Source organism: Mesoplodon bidens (assembly GCF_964165515.1).
Source record: "Mesoplodon bidens genome assembly, chromosome: 11".
Taxonomy (NCBI): Eukaryota; Metazoa; Chordata; class Mammalia; order Artiodactyla; family Ziphiidae; genus Mesoplodon; species Mesoplodon bidens.
In genome coordinates this window covers 61,356,463-61,377,758 of record NC_138167.1, presented here as the reverse complement: position 1 = coordinate 61,377,758, position 21,296 = coordinate 61,356,463, and the positions used below count along the sequence as shown (strand labels likewise).

General features: G+C 42.7%; 1 protein-coding gene across 1 annotated transcript in view; it reads left to right on the top strand.

Moving 5' to 3' along the window:
- The window catches only part of ATXN10 (ataxin 10), a 161,330-nt gene that overhangs the window by 127,967 nt on the left and 12,067 nt on the right, over positions 1-21,296 (top strand). The window contains exon 10 of the mRNA XM_081249283.1: positions 2,019-2,082. Coding sequence (XP_081105409.1) covers positions 2,019-2,082 — 64 coding nt within the window. The remainder of the gene's footprint in view (positions 1-2,018; positions 2,083-21,296) is intronic.

Below are 21,296 nucleotides of genomic sequence, written 5' to 3'. Positions count from 1 at the left end.
TGATCATGGTTTATTCAACGGGCCTATATCGATGGATGCTTGAGTTGTTTACAGGATTTTTCTTATAAATTGTGCTACATTCAACATCATTACTCATCAGAGCAATGCAAATCAAAACCACAATGACGTACCACTTCACGTCCACTAGGGTGGCTAAAATAAAAGACAGTGTTATCAAGGATGTAAAGAAATTGGAACCCTCATACATTGCTGGTGGAATGTAAGATGGTACAGCCACTTGGAAAAACAGTTAAGCAGTTACTCAAAATGTTAAATATAGAGTTACCATATGACTAAACAATTCCACTCCTCAGTATATAGCCAGAGAATTGAATACATATATCCATTCAAAAATAGGTACATGAATGATTGTAACAGCATTATCATAATAGCCAAAAGTTTGAAACAATTCAAATGTGTGTCAGTGGATGAATGGAAACTAAAATACATATGCAGACATTAGGATATTATTATTCAGCATGCTGATACATGCTTCAACATAGATGAACCTTGGAAGCATTACGATAAGTTAAAGAAGCCAGTCACATACTGAATGAGTCCATGTGTATGAAACGCCCAGAATAGGCAAACCCATAGATACAGAAAGTGGGTTAGTAGTTGCTAAGGGTTGGAGAGAGGAAGAAATAGGACTGACTGCTGATGGGAATGGAGCTTAAAAACTCTTCTTGGGGGTAATGAAAATGTTCCAAGATAGTGGTGATAGTGAGACAACTTTGGGAATATGCTAAAATCCACTGAATTGTATATAAATGGGTGAGTTTTATGGTATGTGAATTATACCTCAATAGAAGTCTTATAAAAATATAAGCTGTGCTGAAGTAAATAACCTTGTACAAACATAATTCCATGTGACACTGTATTTTTGATCCTAGAAATGGGATTACTGGGTCAAAGAGTAAATAACACATGTGATTTTGCTACGTATTGTCCAGTTCCCTACCATAGGGATCGTGCTACTTCACATTCACTCCAGCAGTGTCTGAGGGTGCCATTTCCTGTCACCTTACCAGCAGCATGTGTTGTCACACGTGATGATTTGCCCTTCTGGCCGCTGAGAAATGGTATCATAATTTGCCTGCATCTTATTAGGAGCACAGTTGAGCAGATTCTGATATCTCTGCAGTCCATCCGCATTTCTTTTTTTCTGTGCCATTTATGTTCATGTATTTTAGCCATTTTTCTGTTGGATTGTTGGTCTTTTCTCAGTTTCTACAAGCTCTGTATATATTAAAATATTAACCCTTTGCCTGTGATATCTTTCAGATAATTTTTACAGCTTTCAATTTGCCTTTTTAAAAATTGTAGTCAAATTTTAAAACCTTTCTCTATTGCTTCTGGATTTTGAGCCATAGTTAGAAATGTTTTCCCTGCTTCTGGCTTAGAAAAAGAATTCACTTACTAATAAACTGAGATTCACTTGTAGTTTATCCTGGTGAATAATATTAGGAAGAGATCCACTTTTATACGTTTTAAAGAAATTTTATTGAAGTATAGTTGGTTTGCAGTGTTGTTTAATTATACTTTTTTTTTCTTTATTTTTGATCTAACTTTTTCAGCCATATGCATACACATATCCCCTCCCTCTTGGACCTCCCTCCCACCCCACCCCCATCCTACCCCTCTAGGTCGTCACAGAGCACGGAGCTGAGCTCCCTGTGCTGTACTGCAGTTTCCCACCAGCTATCTGTTTTACACATGGTAGTGTATTTAGATTAGTCAAAGCTAATCTCCCAATTCATCCCAATTATACTTTTTTATATGGCTGTCCAGTTGCCCAACATTTTTGAGGAAGGGTGAAAAGAAAAATAAAGTATCACTTTTTGTTTACGTCTGTTTTTAAATATTTCTGGATTGATATAGGTGTTTCAGGTAATTGCACAAACAGTATTATTATAGCAGGGAGTAAGGAAATAAAAAAGGAGCAACAGATCACCTATAATCTCCAGCCCTTCCCAGTCTGTTTCAGCGTGTCAATTTGTCTTCTCTGTTCTTCGTAGGTGAACGAGATGGATGGCATTCCCCTGATCCTGGACAGCTGTAGCATCGATGACAGCAACCCCTGTATCCTTGATGTGACTCACGAGCGTTAGTTCACCCTCGGGGGCCTTAGCGGAACAAGGCCCTTGCCTGGTATTCATTCAGGAGGCAGCTGGCTGGCTTTCTTGGTGGCTCGTTCCTAAGAACTAAGCCACTTTCTCAAGGTTCGGGGCTGGAGTGTCACTCCTGCGGTCTGTGCAGCGTAGTGAGCTCAAGTTTTCGAGGTGACTAGGACATTCTAAACCAGCCTTCTACTACAGAGTGCCTTAAGACTCTGAGGCAAAAGCTCATCCATTGCCCCTGTGTTCGCTGCATGTCACTGATGTCACCTTTCCAAACACTATGTGTCCCTTGGAGTAAATGTGAAGAAGCTTACATTTTTTTCTATAGAGATTCGAGGTATCCAGTCCTCTGGAAGAACCATTTTAACACTAGTTTGGAGGCCTCTGAGACCTCAGGAATGGGGAGAAACGTTTCAGTGGCCCCAGATTCTGGTTTTGGTTGGGTACGGTCTTGCGACCCTCTGTTAGTGATGCTGGGGGCTCTGGCTCTTGCCCTTACCTGGTTTGACCACCCTTCTGGAAGGTGTTCTGCAGGGAACTTGCTTCTTCCCCCCCACTCCACCAACCAAGGTCTTGCCCTGTCAGAAACTGATCTAGTCCAGTGATGAGGAGCCAGGGACTGGGTACAGCCTGTTAAGTTTGAGAGATAATCTGTTTAACTTCAAGACCTTCCCTGGTGAGAATCAAACTCAGCCCAGTCCCTTGCCCTGGCTACTGTGTGGCCTGGTGCTTATTGCAGGTGGGGGGCAGGGGTGAATAAGGCCATTGCAAGGACTCTGAGTTTGTAACCCTGTGGGAGACCAAGGAGGAGGGGAATTTTATTTTTAAAATGCTCACTGTGGTTTCTGTCAAGAAGAGAAAAGGAGCTGATGAAAATCATGTGTTTCAAAGTAAGTAGATTGAGAAATGCTTATTATTTGTGCTAAAGATACTGTCATTTGTCTGATTAGCAATAGAAGAAAATCTCCTATTTTAAAGAGCATGATAGCTTATAAGCTCAGTCAGGGAAAGACAAACAGCCTCAGAAGACTTTTTTGTTCAAGGTAAAACAGAGTCGGTTCACTGCATTGCATTATGATCAGGCACCACAGGCTGTGCTCATTAGAGAGTTTTGAAATATTTTAGCCCCAAAAAAGGAAAGGAAAAAGAAGAAAGCTTTCTGTCACAGGAAAGCAGTAAAAGAACATTCAGGTGTAACTGCAGGTGTTGCATTTCCTAATGAAAAAGATGATTTATTGCGAACAAAGAAATTCACCCAGTTTTACTTTTATATTCCCTCAGTTGACCTTCTAGTGAGAAAAGGTTTTCATTGCTAATCTTTGGCCTTTAGCAAAGACCAAAAAATTAAAAGGCTGTTGCACACAGCACATCATAGTTCTGCAGATATGCTGCATGTGGCTCATGCTTACAAAGTCTTTTATGTTGGCATCCTCCTTGCCGGATATTCATTCATTCATTCATTCACTTCTTTCAGGCAACACTTATTGAGTCCTTACTATGGATTTACATACATTACAACACGGTGAAGCAGTTACTGGCAACACTGTGAAGCAGATACTGTTATCATTATCCGCCCTATTTGTAGGTGAGAAAATAAACTGAGAGAGCTTTAGTGACTTGTCCTGAAGGTCAGACCCAGAATTTAAACTTGGTGTGTACCTGATTCTTAGCTGCTTTCCTAAACTGCCTCCTTGTAAGTCACTGGGAGGGAACGGAACACGTACAGAGAAAGCACAGTAACATATTCACGTAGTGGAGAAATTACTCAGAATTATAAATTGAAAAAATGTAGATGGACAATCTATGTAGATAAATGGTTTTTTAAATGATAATTAATGAAGCATTGCAAGCTTCCAGAATCTCCTTTAAATTGTCAAGAAGTGGCAAAATGTTACACGTTTTGTGTTATGTACATCTAGTAACTCCTTGGACTTTTGTTTATAAACACCTACTAGATTTTCAAGACATAAAAAATACACTTAACAAGATATGAGATACATACCAAAATATGAGAGCAAAGGGAGAATGATGGTTGAATGGTCAGAAATGAAGAAGTATTATAGCCTAGGGATTCAATTTTTAGATGTGAGCCATAAATTAAAACCTGACCTCCCTAGTAGCCAGAGCAAATAGGGCCATAATACAGATCACAGAACAAATCCACCCCATGTTCCTCCACACTGTTTCTCGTCTCCTGCTCTCAGGCAGGTTTTCCCAACAATTATTTAATTTCCCTGACCTTGCCTCCTTACTTCTCATTCACTCCCCCACCCCCATTCATATGTTTTTTTCTTTCCTATATTTTTTATTCATCAAAATAATAAATCTGTATTTTTTTTTAATGCCAAAAGGTGTAGAATGGGGGAGTGAGTTCTCTGGCTCCACCCTCCACACTTTGCAATTCACTCTCTCAGCTCTTTCTTCTAGTAGTTGCTTTTCTGTAACTAAGTAATATGCTTCGCTGCTGTTTCTTGATATATCACATCTTGGTGTTACCTGTTTACGTTGTTATGACACTAGGATTTAGCTCTTGTATACCACCTCCTCTCCTCCCTCCCTCATGCTCCCACTATAGTTAAGATCCCATTTGCTCTGTTGCCTGCATGACTGGTGAGGCTGAGCATCTTCTAAAATGTTTATTTACCATTTGGATTGTGTGTGTGTGTGTGTGTGTGTGTAAAATGTGCTTGATCAAAACCTTTTGCCCATTTTTTCATTGGGTTATCTTTTTATAATTTGTTTGTAATCTTTATATATTCTAGATAGAAGTTCTTTGTCAGCTACATGTGTTGCTAATATTTCCTTTCCCTTGTTCTATGACTTATCTTGTCATTCCCTTTATAGCTTTTTTTTTTTAATTAACAGAAGTTCTTAACTTTTAGTCAAATTTATCACTTTTTCTTTATGGTTAGTTTTTTAGGTGTGTATCTTGTTAAAGAAATATTTTCATACCCTCAGGTTATGATGATAATCTATATTCTGAATACTTCATATTTTTATCTTTTATATTTATTTATTTTTAAAATTTTTATTGGAGTATAGTTGCTTTACAATGTTGTGTTAGTTTCTACTGTACAGCAAAGTGAATCAGCTATACGTATACATATATCCCCTCTTTTTTGGATTTCTTTCCCATTTAGGTCACCACAGAGCATTGATACCTTTTATATTTAGGTCTGTAATTCACTTGGAGTTGATTTTTGTATATGGTGTGAGTTAGAGGTCTATTTCTATGTTTTTCCATATGGGCACGCAATTGTCCCAGCCCAGTTATTGAAAAGAACACACATTGTCTACTCTAGTGCCAGTTCTATCGTAAGTCAGGTGTCCATATATGTGTGGGTCTGGACTCTCTTTTCTTTTCCATTGATCTCTGTGTTCTATCCCTGTACCAGTACTATGGTATTAAGTACTGTCACTTTCTAAAGTATCTTGATATTAGTCGACTGAGTCCTTCCAACTTGTTTCTTCTTTTTTAAGAGTATTATGGCTATTTTTGGTCGTTTGTATTTGCCCATAAAAATTTTAAAACCAGCTAGTCAGATTCTACACATTCACACTTGTGTGTTTTTGTGCACACATGTGCATACACGTATGTACATGCATGAAATCACTACCAACAAAAACAGTGTAAAATCCCCACATGTTGAATTCCTCATTGAGATTGCTTTGGCTAAAATCAATGTAATGAGAGTTTACATCTGAGTCTTCTAACTCATGAACATGGTATATCTGTCCATTTATTTAGGATTATTACTTTTCAGCTTTTATTCCTCTCTGTATTTTTATAGCTTCTTTGCGTGGATTTTAGTATGTATTATTTTGGTTATCATGCATTTCAAGTGTTTTCTAATTTCTGTTATGTTTTTTTTTGACCCATGGATTATTTAGAAATGCATTTCTTAAATTCTGAACTAATAAGAATTATCTTTTGGAGATTGATTTCTAACATAAATTCATTATGATCAAAGAGCACATACTTGATGTTCTTTGTCCTATGAAATTTATTAAGACTTGCTTTATGACCCAGTGTATGGTCAGTTTCTGCAACTGTTGTGTGTGTGCTTGAAAATCACATCTATTCTCTAGTAGTGGAGTACAGTATTTTTAGGTCAAGTTTGTAAAATTTTTACATTTTTAGTGATATTTTTATCTACTTTGGTTTATCGGTTGTGGAGAGAAATGTTTTAAAATATCAGCCTATGATTTTAGATTTCTCTAAATTTCTCCTTTTAGTTATATAATATTTTTCTTTATATATTTTGAGACAACATTATTAGACGAAGGTGTATAATAGGTCTTGAAAAATACCCCTGTTGTCACTGCAAAGTGACCCTCTGTATCTCTAAAAATGCTTTTTGCCTGTTACTAATACAGCTACTTTATCTCACTTTTGGTTGGTATTTACATGGTATAACCTTTACAATCCTTTTATTTTCAGTCTTTCTGTGTCAGAGGTGTTTGTTGTAAACAGCATAGTTGATTTTTTCTTAATCTAGTTTCTTTGCCTTTTAGCTATTGCATTTAGCCCTATATTTACTGTAATTACTGATGTGTTTGTATTTAAGCTACTCTGGTTAGCTTTCTGTTTTATTTTATTTTTCTCTTTCTTTTGGATTGATTGTTTTATATAGTTCAATGTTTATCTTTTTCTGGTTTAAAAGTTTTTAATTCTTTTTTTCTATTCTGTTAATAGTGCCCTGGGAAATTACAACATGCATCCTAGACTGAGGAAAATCTAATGTTTTTCAGACCTTTACCCCCTTCCCAGATAATACAGGACCACTCAGCACCCCCCAATTTATATGCTGTTGTTGTTATATATTTTTATTCTATTTTTACAACTCTGTAAGATGTTATTATCGTAGTTCTATAACGTCAGTGTTCATTTAGATCTATCCACATATGTACTACTTTCCTGCCTTTCACCCCTTCTTATAGCTTTGTCTGTCCACCTGGGATCATTTTCCTTCGGCCTGAAGTCCTTCTTTCAGAATTTCCTTTAAAATGGGTTCATGGGTGAGGAACCATCTGAGTTTGTTTGAAAATGTACGCCTGATTCCAGCATTTTGTTGTGATAGCTACAGGATCTCATTGTTTTAATATGTATACTTTGACTTAATTCTAGTATTTCCAGCATGGTATCTGCACCCTCTGCATCTGGTATCCTCCATGCCAGAGTGTATCTACTTTACCCTTTTTGTTGGATGGATTTGGGACATAATCTAGAAGGAGAATCAACAAGACTTGGTGACACTTCAGAGGTGGGAGAATAAAAAAGAAACAGCATCACAGGTGACTCCCAGGTTTCTGACCTGAGCAACTAGATGGATGGAGATATTCCCACATTTATTGAGAAAGGGAATAATTTCAAAGGAGAATATAGACAGATGAATGTGTTCATAAGCTTCATCATTTGCCTGTTGTCACCAGTCACCTCTGAATTGTCAGAGTCAATGGATGCTTTGCAGTTCTCATCGTATTAAAACTCAGTTCAACGGATCTCATCACTTCCTCCTTAACATAACACTTTTTTCTTTCATGATAGTACCTCCTCTTGGGTTTTTTTCATGTCTTCCTGGCTCCTCCTCCTTATTCTCTGTTGTTACTCCCTCTTCTACACAACTTTTAAACGTTGGAGTTCTCCTGGACATTCCAGAGCTCAGGCTCTCTCTTCTCACTCTACATTTTCTCCTTAAAGAATCTCACCCATTTATTCCTTTATTCGTTTATTCATTCAATGTTTATTGAACACCTTTTATGTCCCAGACACTATTCTGGGCCCGTGGAATGACAGGGAATCCTGTAGGGAGGCTATTGGCATCATCCAGGCAGGAGATGACAGTGGCCTGGGCCAGGCTGGTAGCCGTGGAGATGGGAGATGAAGTTGTATTCTGGGTATTCTTAAGACTTTAAACATCATTTGTTCACCTTTGTCTACCAGATCTAACCTCTAGACAGACCTCTCTTCTGAGTCTCAGGCGTATGTCTCTGACACCCTGCTTATTAACATTTTGCTTGCATATCTTACTGACACCCCAAACCTAGGATGTCCAAAGTTAAGCTATTAATATCTCTGCAAAATTCTCCCCTGTCCTTTTCAATAAATGTGGGAATACCTCCATCCATCTAGTTGCTCAGGTCAGAAACCTGGGAGTCACTCATGATGCTGCTTTTTATTCTCCTGCCGCTAAAGTGTCACCAAGTCTTGTTGATTCTCCCTCCAGAATATGCCCCAAATCCACCCATTTCCCTTCATCTCCATTGCTACCATCCAGTCCTTACTCTCCTCACCCCTGGCCTGGATGTCAGCAGTAGCTTCCTAACTCATCTTTCAGTTTCTGGTTTTGTTGTGTTGCGGTGATATTTATTCCCCATCCACTCAGTGCAGTCTTTTAAAACCAAAATAGGGTCATTCCTCTCTGCCTCTTGACTCTCCCTGCCCCGCACCATCCCTCATAAACATGCCCATTTACAAAACCTCCAAGCCTGTCCATTGTCCTTAGAATAAATCCACAGGCTCCAGCACGTCCTGAGAGGTCCTGTACGGTCTTGCCCCACCTGCCTTTTCATTTACCTCCAGACCGGTCTTCCTTTTTTATTTTTTCTTTTGCCCTACCCAGGTACGTGGGGAGTTTCTTGCCTTTTGGGAGGTCTGAGGTCTTCTGCCAGTGCTCAGTAGGTGTTCTGTAGGAGTTGTTCCACGTGTAGATGTATTTCTGATGTATCTGTGGGGAGGAAGGTGATCTCCGCGTCTCACTCTTCCGCCATCTTGAAGCTCCTCCCGGTCTCCCTTTCTTAGCATTCCCCAGAGACTCTTCATTTTTTGTGTCTCAGATCTGTCTAATTTCTCACCTCAAGGCAGTCGTTATGCTCATCTCTCAGCCTGAACTCTGTCCCCTGGCTCAGTCCTCCTCGTCTCCATGTCCACCTTCCTCATCTCTTCCTCAGGGAAGCCTTGCCGGTTGACCCCTCCTAGAACCTGCTCTGTTCCTTCAGCTTATCACAGTCTGTAATTGAATGAATATTTGTGCATTTATGTCTTAATTACCCTCTAGACCAAGGCCCATATGGCAGGGACCATTTTTTCTGTTTTTCACCTAAGTATAATATGCTGCTGTCAGGTGCATAGTAAATGTCCAATAAATATTTCTTAGATGGGTAGGTGACAGAGTAAAACAGTGAACAAATGAATGAAACAACAGCAGCTTGAGGAAGTTGTGTGTGTGTTTGTGTGTGTTTGATGGGTGAGGGGTGGTTCAAAGCACAGGAGAAATTTCTCCCATAGGTGTGATGATTCTCTTGTGAATTGAATAAGCTTGGTTTGGCAGTGATACTATTTCAGCTTGGTTTGGTTTAACCCCTTCTAATAACTCACACCAATCAAGCTTTCATTGAACTTTAATTTCAGTATTTTGTGTTAAAAAGCAATAGATATTTTGGATATGCGTAGACTAGGAATCAGTGCAGATAGTAAATGTCAGTTAACAGAAATACCTCCATTCTCTGATCACCCTGGATTGACTGGCTGTGTCCGTGTACTCACGCATCCTCCACGGGGTGGGGTGAGGGTGAGGGCTCGTGTTACCTTAGGGTAGCAGTCCTTGTTCCCCATGGGCAATCTGTGGTTTGGACCCTATGAAAGACTTCCTCTTTACTTGGGGATTAGGAATTTCAAGGTGGCATATCAGGGCAAACTAAACTGAAAACTCTCCCAGGCTAAGAACAGGGCTAGAAGGCTTACTGTCCCATTTCTTGGAGGTGGCTTCTAGAGACCGACTGAGATTTCTAGTTCCAGGGAAAAGACAACATCTCAGAGGGGTGCTTAACCCCAAAGGACAGTGCTCCGCGACGGCTGCTGTGTCAGGGACACAAGACCAGCTGTTCACTTGCCGGCTCCCTTGCGGAGACCCGCAGTAATGACACAGTAGCAGATGCCATCAGAAAATTCCAGCTCTGCTACCACAGGGTCCATTTCTTATTTGTCATTTATTGTGGCAAGTGGGATTTTTTATTGTTGTTGTTTCCAAATAGAAACAGCTGAACTTTATTTGAAATGTTTTCCCTTGATTCTTTTTTGATCTACGTTTTGATCAGTTGTCCTTGATGTGGTGTTTTTTAATATTGTTTTTATTGGAGGGGGAGGGGACAGGGATAGGATGAGAGTCTAAACAGGGTTGGGGTTTTTTTCTGTTCTTTCTTTTTCTTCCTTCTTTTCTATTTCCTTCTTTCTTTCTTTTTTTATTGAAAGGCCTCATTTGTAAGTTTTCCTTGTGTACAGAAATGTAACTGTTTATAGGAATAATAACCAAACAGCATTTCCCCAGTAATCTCGTGTTCGGGAAGTATGGCATAGTGGCAAGACCATCAGTTCTGGGGCTAGACGGATGCAGATTCTGCCACTTCTTAACCTCTAAACACTTCACTTAAACCTCTGTTGTGAGCTTTAGCTTATTTATCTAAAATGGGACCTATCCCCACAGGGTTGTGGTGAATGTGAAATGTCATCGTGTTTGCAAAGTGCTCAGCCTATAGTTTCTCAACAAGTAGATGTTCTTGTACAAATATCCTATTACAGCTGTTAATGCCTAGGAGAAAGGTATATTTTCATCTGTGATTGCACTGTGAGCCAGTGGTAAAACTGAAATAATAACGATAATAATATCACAGGACAGAAGAGAGAGTCCTCAAACAGACTGACACATGCACAACAAAGGCACCCCTGTAGCTGAACAGAAAAGGATGGTCTTTTCCCATAAATGCTGCTAGACCAATTTAATATCGTAGGGGGAAGAAAGCCTACCACCCCTGCCTCATCCCATTCATGAACATTAATTCAAGATGAATCATAGACCTTAATGTGAAAGGGAAAACACAAGAACTTCTAGAAGGAATCATAAGAGAATATGGTTATTGTCTTAGAAGAGGCAAAGATTTCATAAACAAGACATCAAAATTATAACCGAAAAGCGCTAACTGTAAGAGAAAGACTTTGAAAAGGTTTTGCATTGTATGTATCTGACAAAGGACTCATACCCATAATATATAAAGGACTCCTGCAAAACAACAAAGAAAAGGTAATTCAGTTTTTAAGAATGGACAAAAGACCCATGGCATTTCACAAAAGAGGAAATCCAGATAGATGGCCAGTAAATGTATGAAAAGAGCTCAACGTCATCATTCATCAGGGAAGTGCAAATTTAACCCACAGTAAGGAGCCCACCAGAATGGCTAATAAGAGGACTGACAGCACCAAGTGACGGCAAGGATGTGGGGCAGCCTGAACCTTAATAAACTGATGGTGGAGACGTCAGCTGGAAAGATGCCCTTGGCCAACTGTCAGTGTCTGCTAACACTAGGCGTCCACCAGCCCTGTGAGCCAGCAGTTGCACCCCAGCTGTACCCCCAGGAGAAATACATACACATATCTATCAGAAGACGTGTGCAGGACCCTTCCTAGTCAACATTATTTATAATAGCCCCGAAGTGGAAACATCCGAAATAGTCACCAGTAGTAGAATAGACGTTGTGGAATGTTCATTCCATGGAACAATACACAGCGGTAAAGAGTGAACTGCTCTGTGTAACAAATGGATTAATCTCACTAACATAGTTTTCACCTAAAGAAGCCAGATTCAAAAAGAGTGTACACTGTATGATTCCATTTACACGAAGTTTAAGAACGGGCAGAATTAATCTGTGGCGATAGCAGTCAGAATGGTGGTTACCTTGAGGGGTAGGAGGGTGGCCATTGATAGGGAAGGGGTACTTGGAGGCCTTCCAGGGTGCTGGGCACATTCTGCATCTTGATCTGGGTGGGGTTATGTGACGTGTATGTGTGAGAAAGCCCATCAGGATGTGCACTTAGGACGTGTGCGTTCTGTTGCTCCTCACATTAAAATTTTAAAAATCATTGAGTTATTTCTAGGTGCCAAACCCTACGCTATACCCTTTACATACATTATCTTGCACAGTTTTTTTTTTAACAAGCCTCTTTGTTGGGAACTATTATTTTACAGATGAGAAAAGTAAAGCTCCGAGAGTTGGTTCCCTGACTGCAGCTGGTCTGGGCTCTCCCAGCGCATGAGTGGCAGGACCAAGGTGCGAGCCCAGGGTCGTCTAGTTCAAGTGTCTAGACTTCCTTGCGGGTGCTTCCTTCACTCCCTCACAGTGTTTCTTCCAGTCTCCCTCTCTTGGGGGACACGTGGGCATTCAGATGGGTTAGATGCAGTCTTGAGTTAATTAATCCTGTTGCGTCTGGCACGTGGTACCCACTCACTGCTCTGCTATGGCCTCAAGTAATAATCGAGGTAGATACCTAAGCCCTGAGGTGGTAGCCACCTTGGAAGACAGGTATCTCTGCCACAGCCAACTCCTTCCTCTTCTAAGACTCAAGCATGTGTGTCTTCCTCCTGGAATTTTTCCACAGTCCCCCTTAACTGAACCTGAGTCCCTCATCTTGGTCTTTTGCGGATCTGTTGTGTTACCCCTGCCACTCTGTGAGCATAGCACATGGAAACACCTGGATACATAACTCTTTCCCTCTAGAAAAGTCTATCCTAGGCGGGATCTGTGTCATATTGCACACCCCACATTGGACCCTGTGTGTTACCACAATGTGTTCCAAAGCATATTTTTTTCTGCAGTATCTTAAATAGCTATTATATGAGGGAAGGCTTCTAAAACATATATGTAGGACCTGTGTTAAGCAGTTGTCTCTCTTGCAGGGCACCACGAAATCTTTACTGTTCTCATGTGCATTTTGGAAACTCTGGACTACAGTGCCACATCTTGGGGAGTGCAGGAATTTTAGTATAAACATGGAGACACGTTCCATTCTGTACTTTTTCTTCATGAGGAGTCTAGCTTGTGACTGCGCCTGCCAAGCAGCCGCCAGAGGGAGGCGTTCAGGGAAATGCCTTTAACATTTCAGAATGGCACAGCTGGCTAAACTTGATGTTGTTTGTAAAAGGCATCTGAATTTCCACACCGGAGAAGTACTTATGCGGTATGCACAAAATGATACGTTTCTGCTTTTAATATCTTACTGTGCCCATCCTAATGTTCAAAGCAGAAATCTTTCTGCTGAAATCAGTCTTTCCTCCTCTGGAGGGGAAGGACTGTCTTCTATTGACTTCTGTGTCCCCAGCATTAAACAGCTGGTGAACCTTCAGTGATCATTTGTTCAGTTTTGAGCTGACATTAATTAAAACTGGAAAACCTCTTAATGCTGTTGGGCTTTCAAAAGGTAAACTTTGGGTTTGGCTTCCCAGTGATTTAATTTGGTTTTTTAAAGCCTCTCATTGATTCTCTTACCCCTCACCTGATGTGATTGAAGATGTGCAAACCAAATCTTTCTCCCCATCCAAAGCAAACAAGTGCGCACACGACTTCGCAGGTTAGCAGAGGCCTCCCTGGGACCCTGTGTGAAGCAAGTCAGTGAGGGGCTATGGGTGGGCGATGCTCAGGTGCCACTCCCAGGCTGAGGAGAGTGTAACACGCTGCCACCCTGCACCCCACACACGCTCACACAGAGGCAGGCCAAGGCATCATCTAAATAGACCCGTTCAGGGACTTCCCTGGTGGCGCAGTGATTAAGAATCCGCCTGCCAATGCAGGGGACACGGGTTCGAGCCGTGGTCTAGGAAGATCCCACATGCCACAGAGCAACTAAGCCCGTGCACTACAACTACTGAGCCTGAGCTCTAGAGCCCGCGTGCCACAACTACTGAGCCTGCATGCCACAACTACTGCAGCCTGAGCGCCTGGAGCCCGTGCTCTGCAACAAGAGAAGCCACCACAATGAGAAGCCTGCACACCACAACGAAGAGTAGCCCCCGATCGCCGCAACTAGAGAAAGCCAGCGCACAGCAACGAAGACCCAACACAGCCAAAAAAAATTTTTTTAAAGAGTCAAAGAGCACAAACCTGATGGATTTGACTATATAAATAAATAAACAAACCTGTTCAGAATGAAAGAGGGAAGAAGATCTGTTTTACGTAGCTTCTACGGTATCCTAGCAACTGGTTCCCCAGGGCTCGAAGCCGAAAGTTGGAGGAGTGGGATGTCATATCTTGCATGAGGCTCTCACAAAAGTGGACTCTGTTTCCTTGTTCAGGTGTTTTGGCAAATAGTCCCAACTATTTTAAAATGAGACTAAAATACTTCAGGTTGTTCTCCTTCAGATGGTGTCTACTTAGCTCTTAGTTGTGTGCTTCTCGTTTTCTTACATCCCTAAGATCATAGCGGCTAGAAATGAAAACTGTTGTCAGCACACTGAAATGTTCGCATGTGAAGGCTGCCGAGCTGCGCGTGTCTCGTACGCACACGGAGAGGCCAGAGTGCGTGGTGTGCGCACCTGCCTGCTGACCTCAGACCTGTGCCCTCGCCTGGGCTCTGGGTTGGTCTTGCCAAGCCTGCCTCGCTCAGCTGTCTGCCTCTCGGAGGTCAGAACGCATCCGGTCCTGCTCTATCTTGTTTACTTGCGTGAAAAGCACGATTGCTTGAGATTTATTGTCATGTAAGGTAGAAAATGGGAGTCTGTCCTTTTCCAAGGTGAGGTGCCTGGCGTGAACCACGTCACCCTTGTTCCCACTCAGCCTGGGTGGGGACGGGGCAAGGTGCCCTCACACCACAAGTAGTGAGACAGGGTCCTCGGAAGCTGCTCCCTTCGACTCCCTGGCGGCCACTTTAGCCACCTGGCTTTGAGGTGACACCGTGTTTTCTTAACTTTACTTCTCAGCCGTTACTATCAGTGTTTTAAGTGCCGCCATATAAAATTAATTTCAAACCAGAAACAAAGCTTTCGTGAACATTTGTTGCCATTAATTTTTGTTCTTAAGGATCCGCTCCTGTGGCTGATTGATTAACAAATGCTGTCTGATGAGTGTAACTTCAGGGAAAGAACGTCGCCGGGAAACCACATTAGAAATAACTCGCTTAAATGATTTCGTGTTAATAGTCTTCCGTGGCAGTTGTGAGTTTGCTAGCCTGAGTATTTTGAATTTTGAAACTAAAAGAAACTATATGAAATATTTGTTTATTGTTGTATTACTTTTGGTTTTCTTTTAAAAACTTTTGAAGACTTTTTTTTTCAGAGCAGTTTTAGGCTTACAACAAAGTTGGGAGGACAGTACGGGGACTTCCCGTTTTCCCACAGCCGTCACGCATGCAAAGCCTCTCTCATCAGTAACCCCCACCAGAGGGACACTCTGGTTTTTTTAACAGAAGTTGAACCTATGTTGACACATCATTATTACCCAGAGTCCATAGTTTAAGGGTCCGCTCTTGATGTTGTACATTCTGTGGGTTTGGACAAATACGTAATGACATGTATCCATCATTGTAGTATCACACAGAGTATTTTCACTGTCCTAAAACTCCTCTGCGCTCCACCTCTGCATTGCCCCTCCCCTGATCCCGGCAACCACTGATCTTTTCCTGTCTCCATAATTCTGCCTTTTCCAGACTGTCACAGAGTTGGAATCATACAGCACGTAGCCTTCAGATCGGCTTCTTTCACTTGGTAAAGTGCACGTAAGCCTCCTCCATGTCTTGTCATGGCTTGCTAGCTCGTTTCTTTCTTTAGTGCTGAAGAATATTCCATTGTCTGGGTGTACCAAGTACTTGTTTTTCAAAATTCTTTTCTCTAACACTGTGTTTGCATCATAATCGTTCTGCACACCTCCCCAGTCTCTCTATAGTATAAAGTATAGTTTAGAAGAACTTTTATAAGTCTTGACTTTGTATTTCAGAAGTTGTATATCTGACGTATAGATTAGACCATAAAGTAGTAAGTCTGAAATATCAGCCTAAAATTCACCTGCATGACAGTTTCCTTCAGACACTGCCTCCCGTGGGGCTGAACTCAGATTCCAGGGAGCCTGTCTCTGCAAAGAATGTGCCGGACGCCTTTTGAAAGTACATTCAGCACACAGTTTACCAGCACAAGGACATCCGAAGTTTCAGTTCTTGGTAATCATACCTCACCTCTTTCCCCAAATGGCATTACCAAGCTGTCTCACTGGGCCTGTCATAGTTGAGGTAGACTCCTCCGGCTGTCATACTCAGGGTGGTCCCCGAGGGTGAAGATCTACCTTCAGAAGAGCCTCTGAATTTAGAACAGAAGGATCACTGCCTGCACACAGAGTGCCCAGAGCAGTTCCCGGCACGTGGTTTGTGCTTTAAAAGTGTTGCCGTTGTTATTTAAATGTATGTATTTTCTTACAAAGTTAATTAATTGCCAGTTTTTCTTTTTACATTTGCGTTCTTTATGAAAATGAGCAGTGACTTTGCATGTGTTTAGGATGATAATAATTTTTTTTAAATCACTGTACTTACATAACACTGCCACACAGAATCCATATTTTACAAGACACTTGAGAGGTCAGGTTGCTGAAGTTTGGCACAGAGAAACATGTTCTAGGTACCCTGACTAATGTCAGTAGTTTTGCCTGAAATGACCTTAGTCAAATTTAGCAGTGACAGAGAAGGGCCTGGTCAAAACATCGGTGTGCCACAGCCATTTCAAGCACCGTTAAATAGTAACTGGCTGTCCGTTTTGTGATCATCATTCTTAGCAGTAAGTGTTGGATTCTCTGTACCACTTATTTGTCTAGAACCGGAAGATTAAAAAAAAAAGCACTTACTGGGCGAGTGAGCCTGTGAAGGGATGAGGTTGGCCCTCACTGGATACAGACAAGGGTGCCGAGGGCCGGGCCCTGGAGCCGCCGGGGCAGGAGGCTGGCACCCCTGCTCGTGGGCTGTGATGGGGGAGAGTGGCCGGGCTGGCTCTGTCCCAGTGCTAACCCTTGGTGGCAGCTTTCCCACGTTTGTTCGTGGATCTGAGCAGCTCGAAGGGAAGACAGGGGCCTGCTTTCTGCCTGGAGCTGACGGCCTCATGGGGGTGACAGGGACAGGGAGGCCTCCGGGTGCTCTGGCTTTTCTCTTCCTCATGGTTCTGTGGATCCACATTACCCCCCTTCATTTGGATAACGGTCGCAAACTCAAAACATATAAAAATAAGGGCTTCCCTGGTGGCGCAGTGGTTGAGAGTCCGCCTGCCGATGCAGGGGACACGGGTTCGTGCCCCAGTCTGGGAAGATCCCACATGCCGCGGAGCAACTGGGCCCGTGAGCCATGGCCGCTGAGCCTGGGCGTCCGGAGCCTGTGCTCCGCAATGGGAGAGGCCACAACAGTGAGAGGCCCGCGTACAGCAAAAAAAAAAAAAAAAAACACATAAAAATAAAGCTAACTTTCAGACATACTCGCCTTTTCCATTCTTACCGTCCTCAGGTCTGGATGTCTCCTCTGAGGTAGAGACAAGGTGCCTTTGCCCCTGGGGCCGCCAGAGTGGGGCATGGCCGTGTGGCCTGTGAGCCCTGGCCGGCCCCCTCCCCACGCCGGCAGCTGGCCTCTGAGCTGCCAGGAAAGGCCGTGTGGGCAACCGACAGACCTCTTCTTCAGGGTTAACTGAGTGCAGCGGAAAACAGGCCCCGTGCTGTGCAAAAGCCTCACTGCTGGACAAAAGCCAGGCAAGAGCAAAACTAAGAGGTGGATTGCAGTTTACAACACAGACCCAACCCTGTGCTGGAGAGTTTTCGCGTGACTGTGATGAGCCAGCTTTTACAAGAGATTCTTGTCTTCGTTTTTAGTTAATGGCCTAATTTTACATTCTCATAGAAGCTCACAGAATGAAGACAGTGTCAAATGTAGAGAGAGGTCTCCACTTTCTGGTTACGGATAGGAGAAAAACCTTTAAAAAGTCAAAACATTTTCCCAGTTTTTGAGAGAAACCAAAATATGTCAGAATCAAAGCTACTCTGCTGTCTTTCTGTCCTAAAGCACTTGAGAAACTAGCACAGCTCTTGTTCACATGTTTCTTCTGGGTGTAATTAGGAAGCACCAGGAAATCCTAACGGGTTTTCAAGAAGAAAATGACAATGAAAGTTTCCGATGCACAATCCGTCAGATACCCGGGCTGCGAATGGGCTGCACATCCTGGGCAATACTTGTGAATCACTGAGACAGTGGAATCCACAGAATTCAGAGGAGTTTTGGGGCGTTACAGGGCAGTATTTCTTAGGGCTATCTAGTTGAGGGAACATGTGAATTGGCATTTGGCAGATCAACCCAAACTTCAAGTTCAGTCATCATCCTAATTTTTTTTAATTGTACTTATCTTGAAATACAGTGTGCGTACCGAAAAGTGGGAAGAGTCTTTGTGTGTCGTTTGCAAATAATTGTAAAGCAGACATGTGTAACCAACACCCAGGTCAAGGCGAAAGACACTGCCAGACTTTGCTGAGCCCCTCCCCATCCGAGCTCCTTATCAGGCATCCCTGCCCTCCTCTGGTTAGCTCCTGTGCATGCGGCCTACACAGTGTGCTTTGGGTTGGCCATCTTTGAAATCCATATAAATGGAATCATGGCTTGCATTGTTTTGTCACTCAAAAGCATGATTGTGAGATTCAAGCAAACCGTTGCATGTAGTTTATAGTATTCCATTGCAAGAAGATATAACGTTCATTCATTCATTCAGTTGGCGGACATGTGGCTCATTTCTACTTTGGGGCTATCACGGTTAATGCTGCTATGAACTTTTTCATACATGCATGTATCCTGGCACGTGAGCATGAGGTTTCTTAAAGAATGGAATCTGTGTCTTGCGTACCTTCAGCTTTATTCTAGATGATGCCAAACTCTTTTTGGAATCGACTGTACCAGTTTTTACCCCCATCAGCAGTATATGAGCTCCCTTTCCTTTACCTTATCAACACTTGATGTGGTCACTTAAAAATTTTTGTCATTCTGATGAGTATAATATGTCCTTGTGATGTTATTTTAAATACTCTAATTAGTAATAAGTACATTTTGATTTTTTTGTTGATCATTTGGTTTATTGACCATTTGGATTTCCTGTGTCATGAAGATGTTCAAGTTTTTTTTATTCCTATATTTATGTTTTTTTAATGGATTCATAGGAATTTTTTCTACATTCAGGATATAAATTTTTTGTTCATTTATCAGTATTGTAGTGGTCTCCCCCATCCTGTGTCATTTTATTTTGTTTTGTTTTCTATTTTCTTTATATCTTTTTACTGTCGAGATGTAAATTATATATAGTAAAATGCGAAACTTGCAAATGAATGTCTCAACGTATGTATGCATCCATGTATCCATCATCCAGATGAAGACACAGAAATTCTCATCCCCCTAGAAGGCTCCTTTGTGCCCATCTCACCCAGTATCAATCCCCAGAGCTGTTCTGACTTCTGTGGTGTTTTCCCTCTATGGTTAGTGGGTTTTGTGTCTTCTTGAAGACCCTAAGGTTATAAGACTATTCTTCTGTGTTTTCATCTAAAAGCTTTATAGTTTTGCCTTTCCCATTTAGATCTCTATCTATCAGAAGTTAATTTGTATGTATGGTGTACAGTAGGGGCTCAGATTTTTAAATTCCCCCTCCGGTTATGCAGTTGTCTCAGTATTGGAAAGACCTTCCTTTCACCGCTGTCTCTGCAGGGCCACCTTGGCATGAATCATGGTCTTGTGGGCGTGATTCCATTTCTGGCTCTCTCTTCTCGGTTCAGAATGTTGATCTCTTTCTCTGTCCCTGCACGGCACTGTCTTAATTACTATGACGTTACCATCTTGACAGCAGGTAGAGGACATTTTGGGTGTTAACCAGGGCTCTCTGGCGTCTTTATTGTTCTTGTCACTGGTCCATTCCGCAGGTGTTCCTTGAGTATCTGGTGTGTTATGCTCTGGGCAGTGTTCCAGCTGTTGGGGATAAAGTGGTGACCAAGGAGGAGACGCTGTCTGTGCTCTCGTGGAGCGCATGGTCTGGTGGGGGTGGGCATAGCATGTACCAGGCCTGAGGACAGGCGCTCGGCATCCTTGGGGGCAGGAGCCCTGCCATGTCCCTCAGGAAGCCTCCCCTCTGTGCCCCGAGCCGCTTGCAACGTGCCCTGGCTGGGTCTGCCCCCTGTACAGATTGTGAGCTCCCTGGGGCAAACCATGTTGGATTTACCTCTTTTTCGGTCACCCCTGGCTCAGGGAGGGGCGCATCTCCCTAGGCCTTCCCCACTCTGTCGTACCCAGTGTCACTTAGCCCTTCCTGACTCTCCTTCTGGGGCCCTGGCCTCCCTCATCTTCCCCTGGCCCCCCAAGCTGTTCCTCGGCCTGGGGTCTCCTCCCATGTCTACACTAGCCAACCCCTGCTCGTTCTTTTTTTTTTTTTTTCCTTGGGAATAGTCCTCTTAGAAATGAGCACATTGATTTTTTTTTTTTTTTTTTTTGCGGTACGCGGGCCTGTCACTGCTGTGGCCTCTCCCGTTGCGGAGCACAGGCTCCGGACGCGCAGGCTCAGCAACCATGGCTCATGGGCCCAGCCGCTCCGCGGCATGTGGGATCTTCCCGGACCGGGGCATGAACCCGCCTCCCCTACATTGGCAGGCAGACTCTCAACCACTGTGCCACCAGAGAAGCCCTGATTTTTTTTTAATTTATTTATTTATTTATTTATCTTTGGCTGTGTTGGGTCTTCGTTGCTGTGCTTGGGCTTTCTCTAGTTGCAGCGAGCAGGGGCTACTCTTCATTGCAGTGCGCGGGCTTCTCTTTGCAGTGGCTTCTCTTGTTGTGAAGCACGGACTCTAGGCACGTGGGCTTCAGTAGTTGGCACATGCACGCTCAGTAGTTGTGGCGCACAGGCTTAGTTGCTCCGCGGCATGTGGGATCTTCCCAGACCAGGGCTCAAACCCATGTACCCTGCATTGGCAGGTGGATTCTTAACCACTGCGCCACCAGGGAAGTCCCCCCTGCTCATTTTTCCAGTTAGATTTAAATGGTATTTGTTCGAGAGAAATCTTCCAGGATCCCAGTTCAAATAAGGCCCCCTTTTATTGTTTCATTTATCCTGTCATTTCACACTGTAGCTGTTACAACGGTTAGTAATGTGTTTATTTCTCTCCATTGGACGTTCCAGAAAGATCAGAACCTTGAAGTTCAGGACCACTGAGGTATCAGGCCTTCATGTCACCAGCACTTGGTTGATACTGAGTAAACAGGTGCATACACACGTGCACACCGTCTCTGCTCCTCCCTCCCTCCGTGGTGACGATTGCCTTTGCTTTCCATCCCTTAGCTGAAAATTGGCAAAAGGACGATGAAGAAACTCA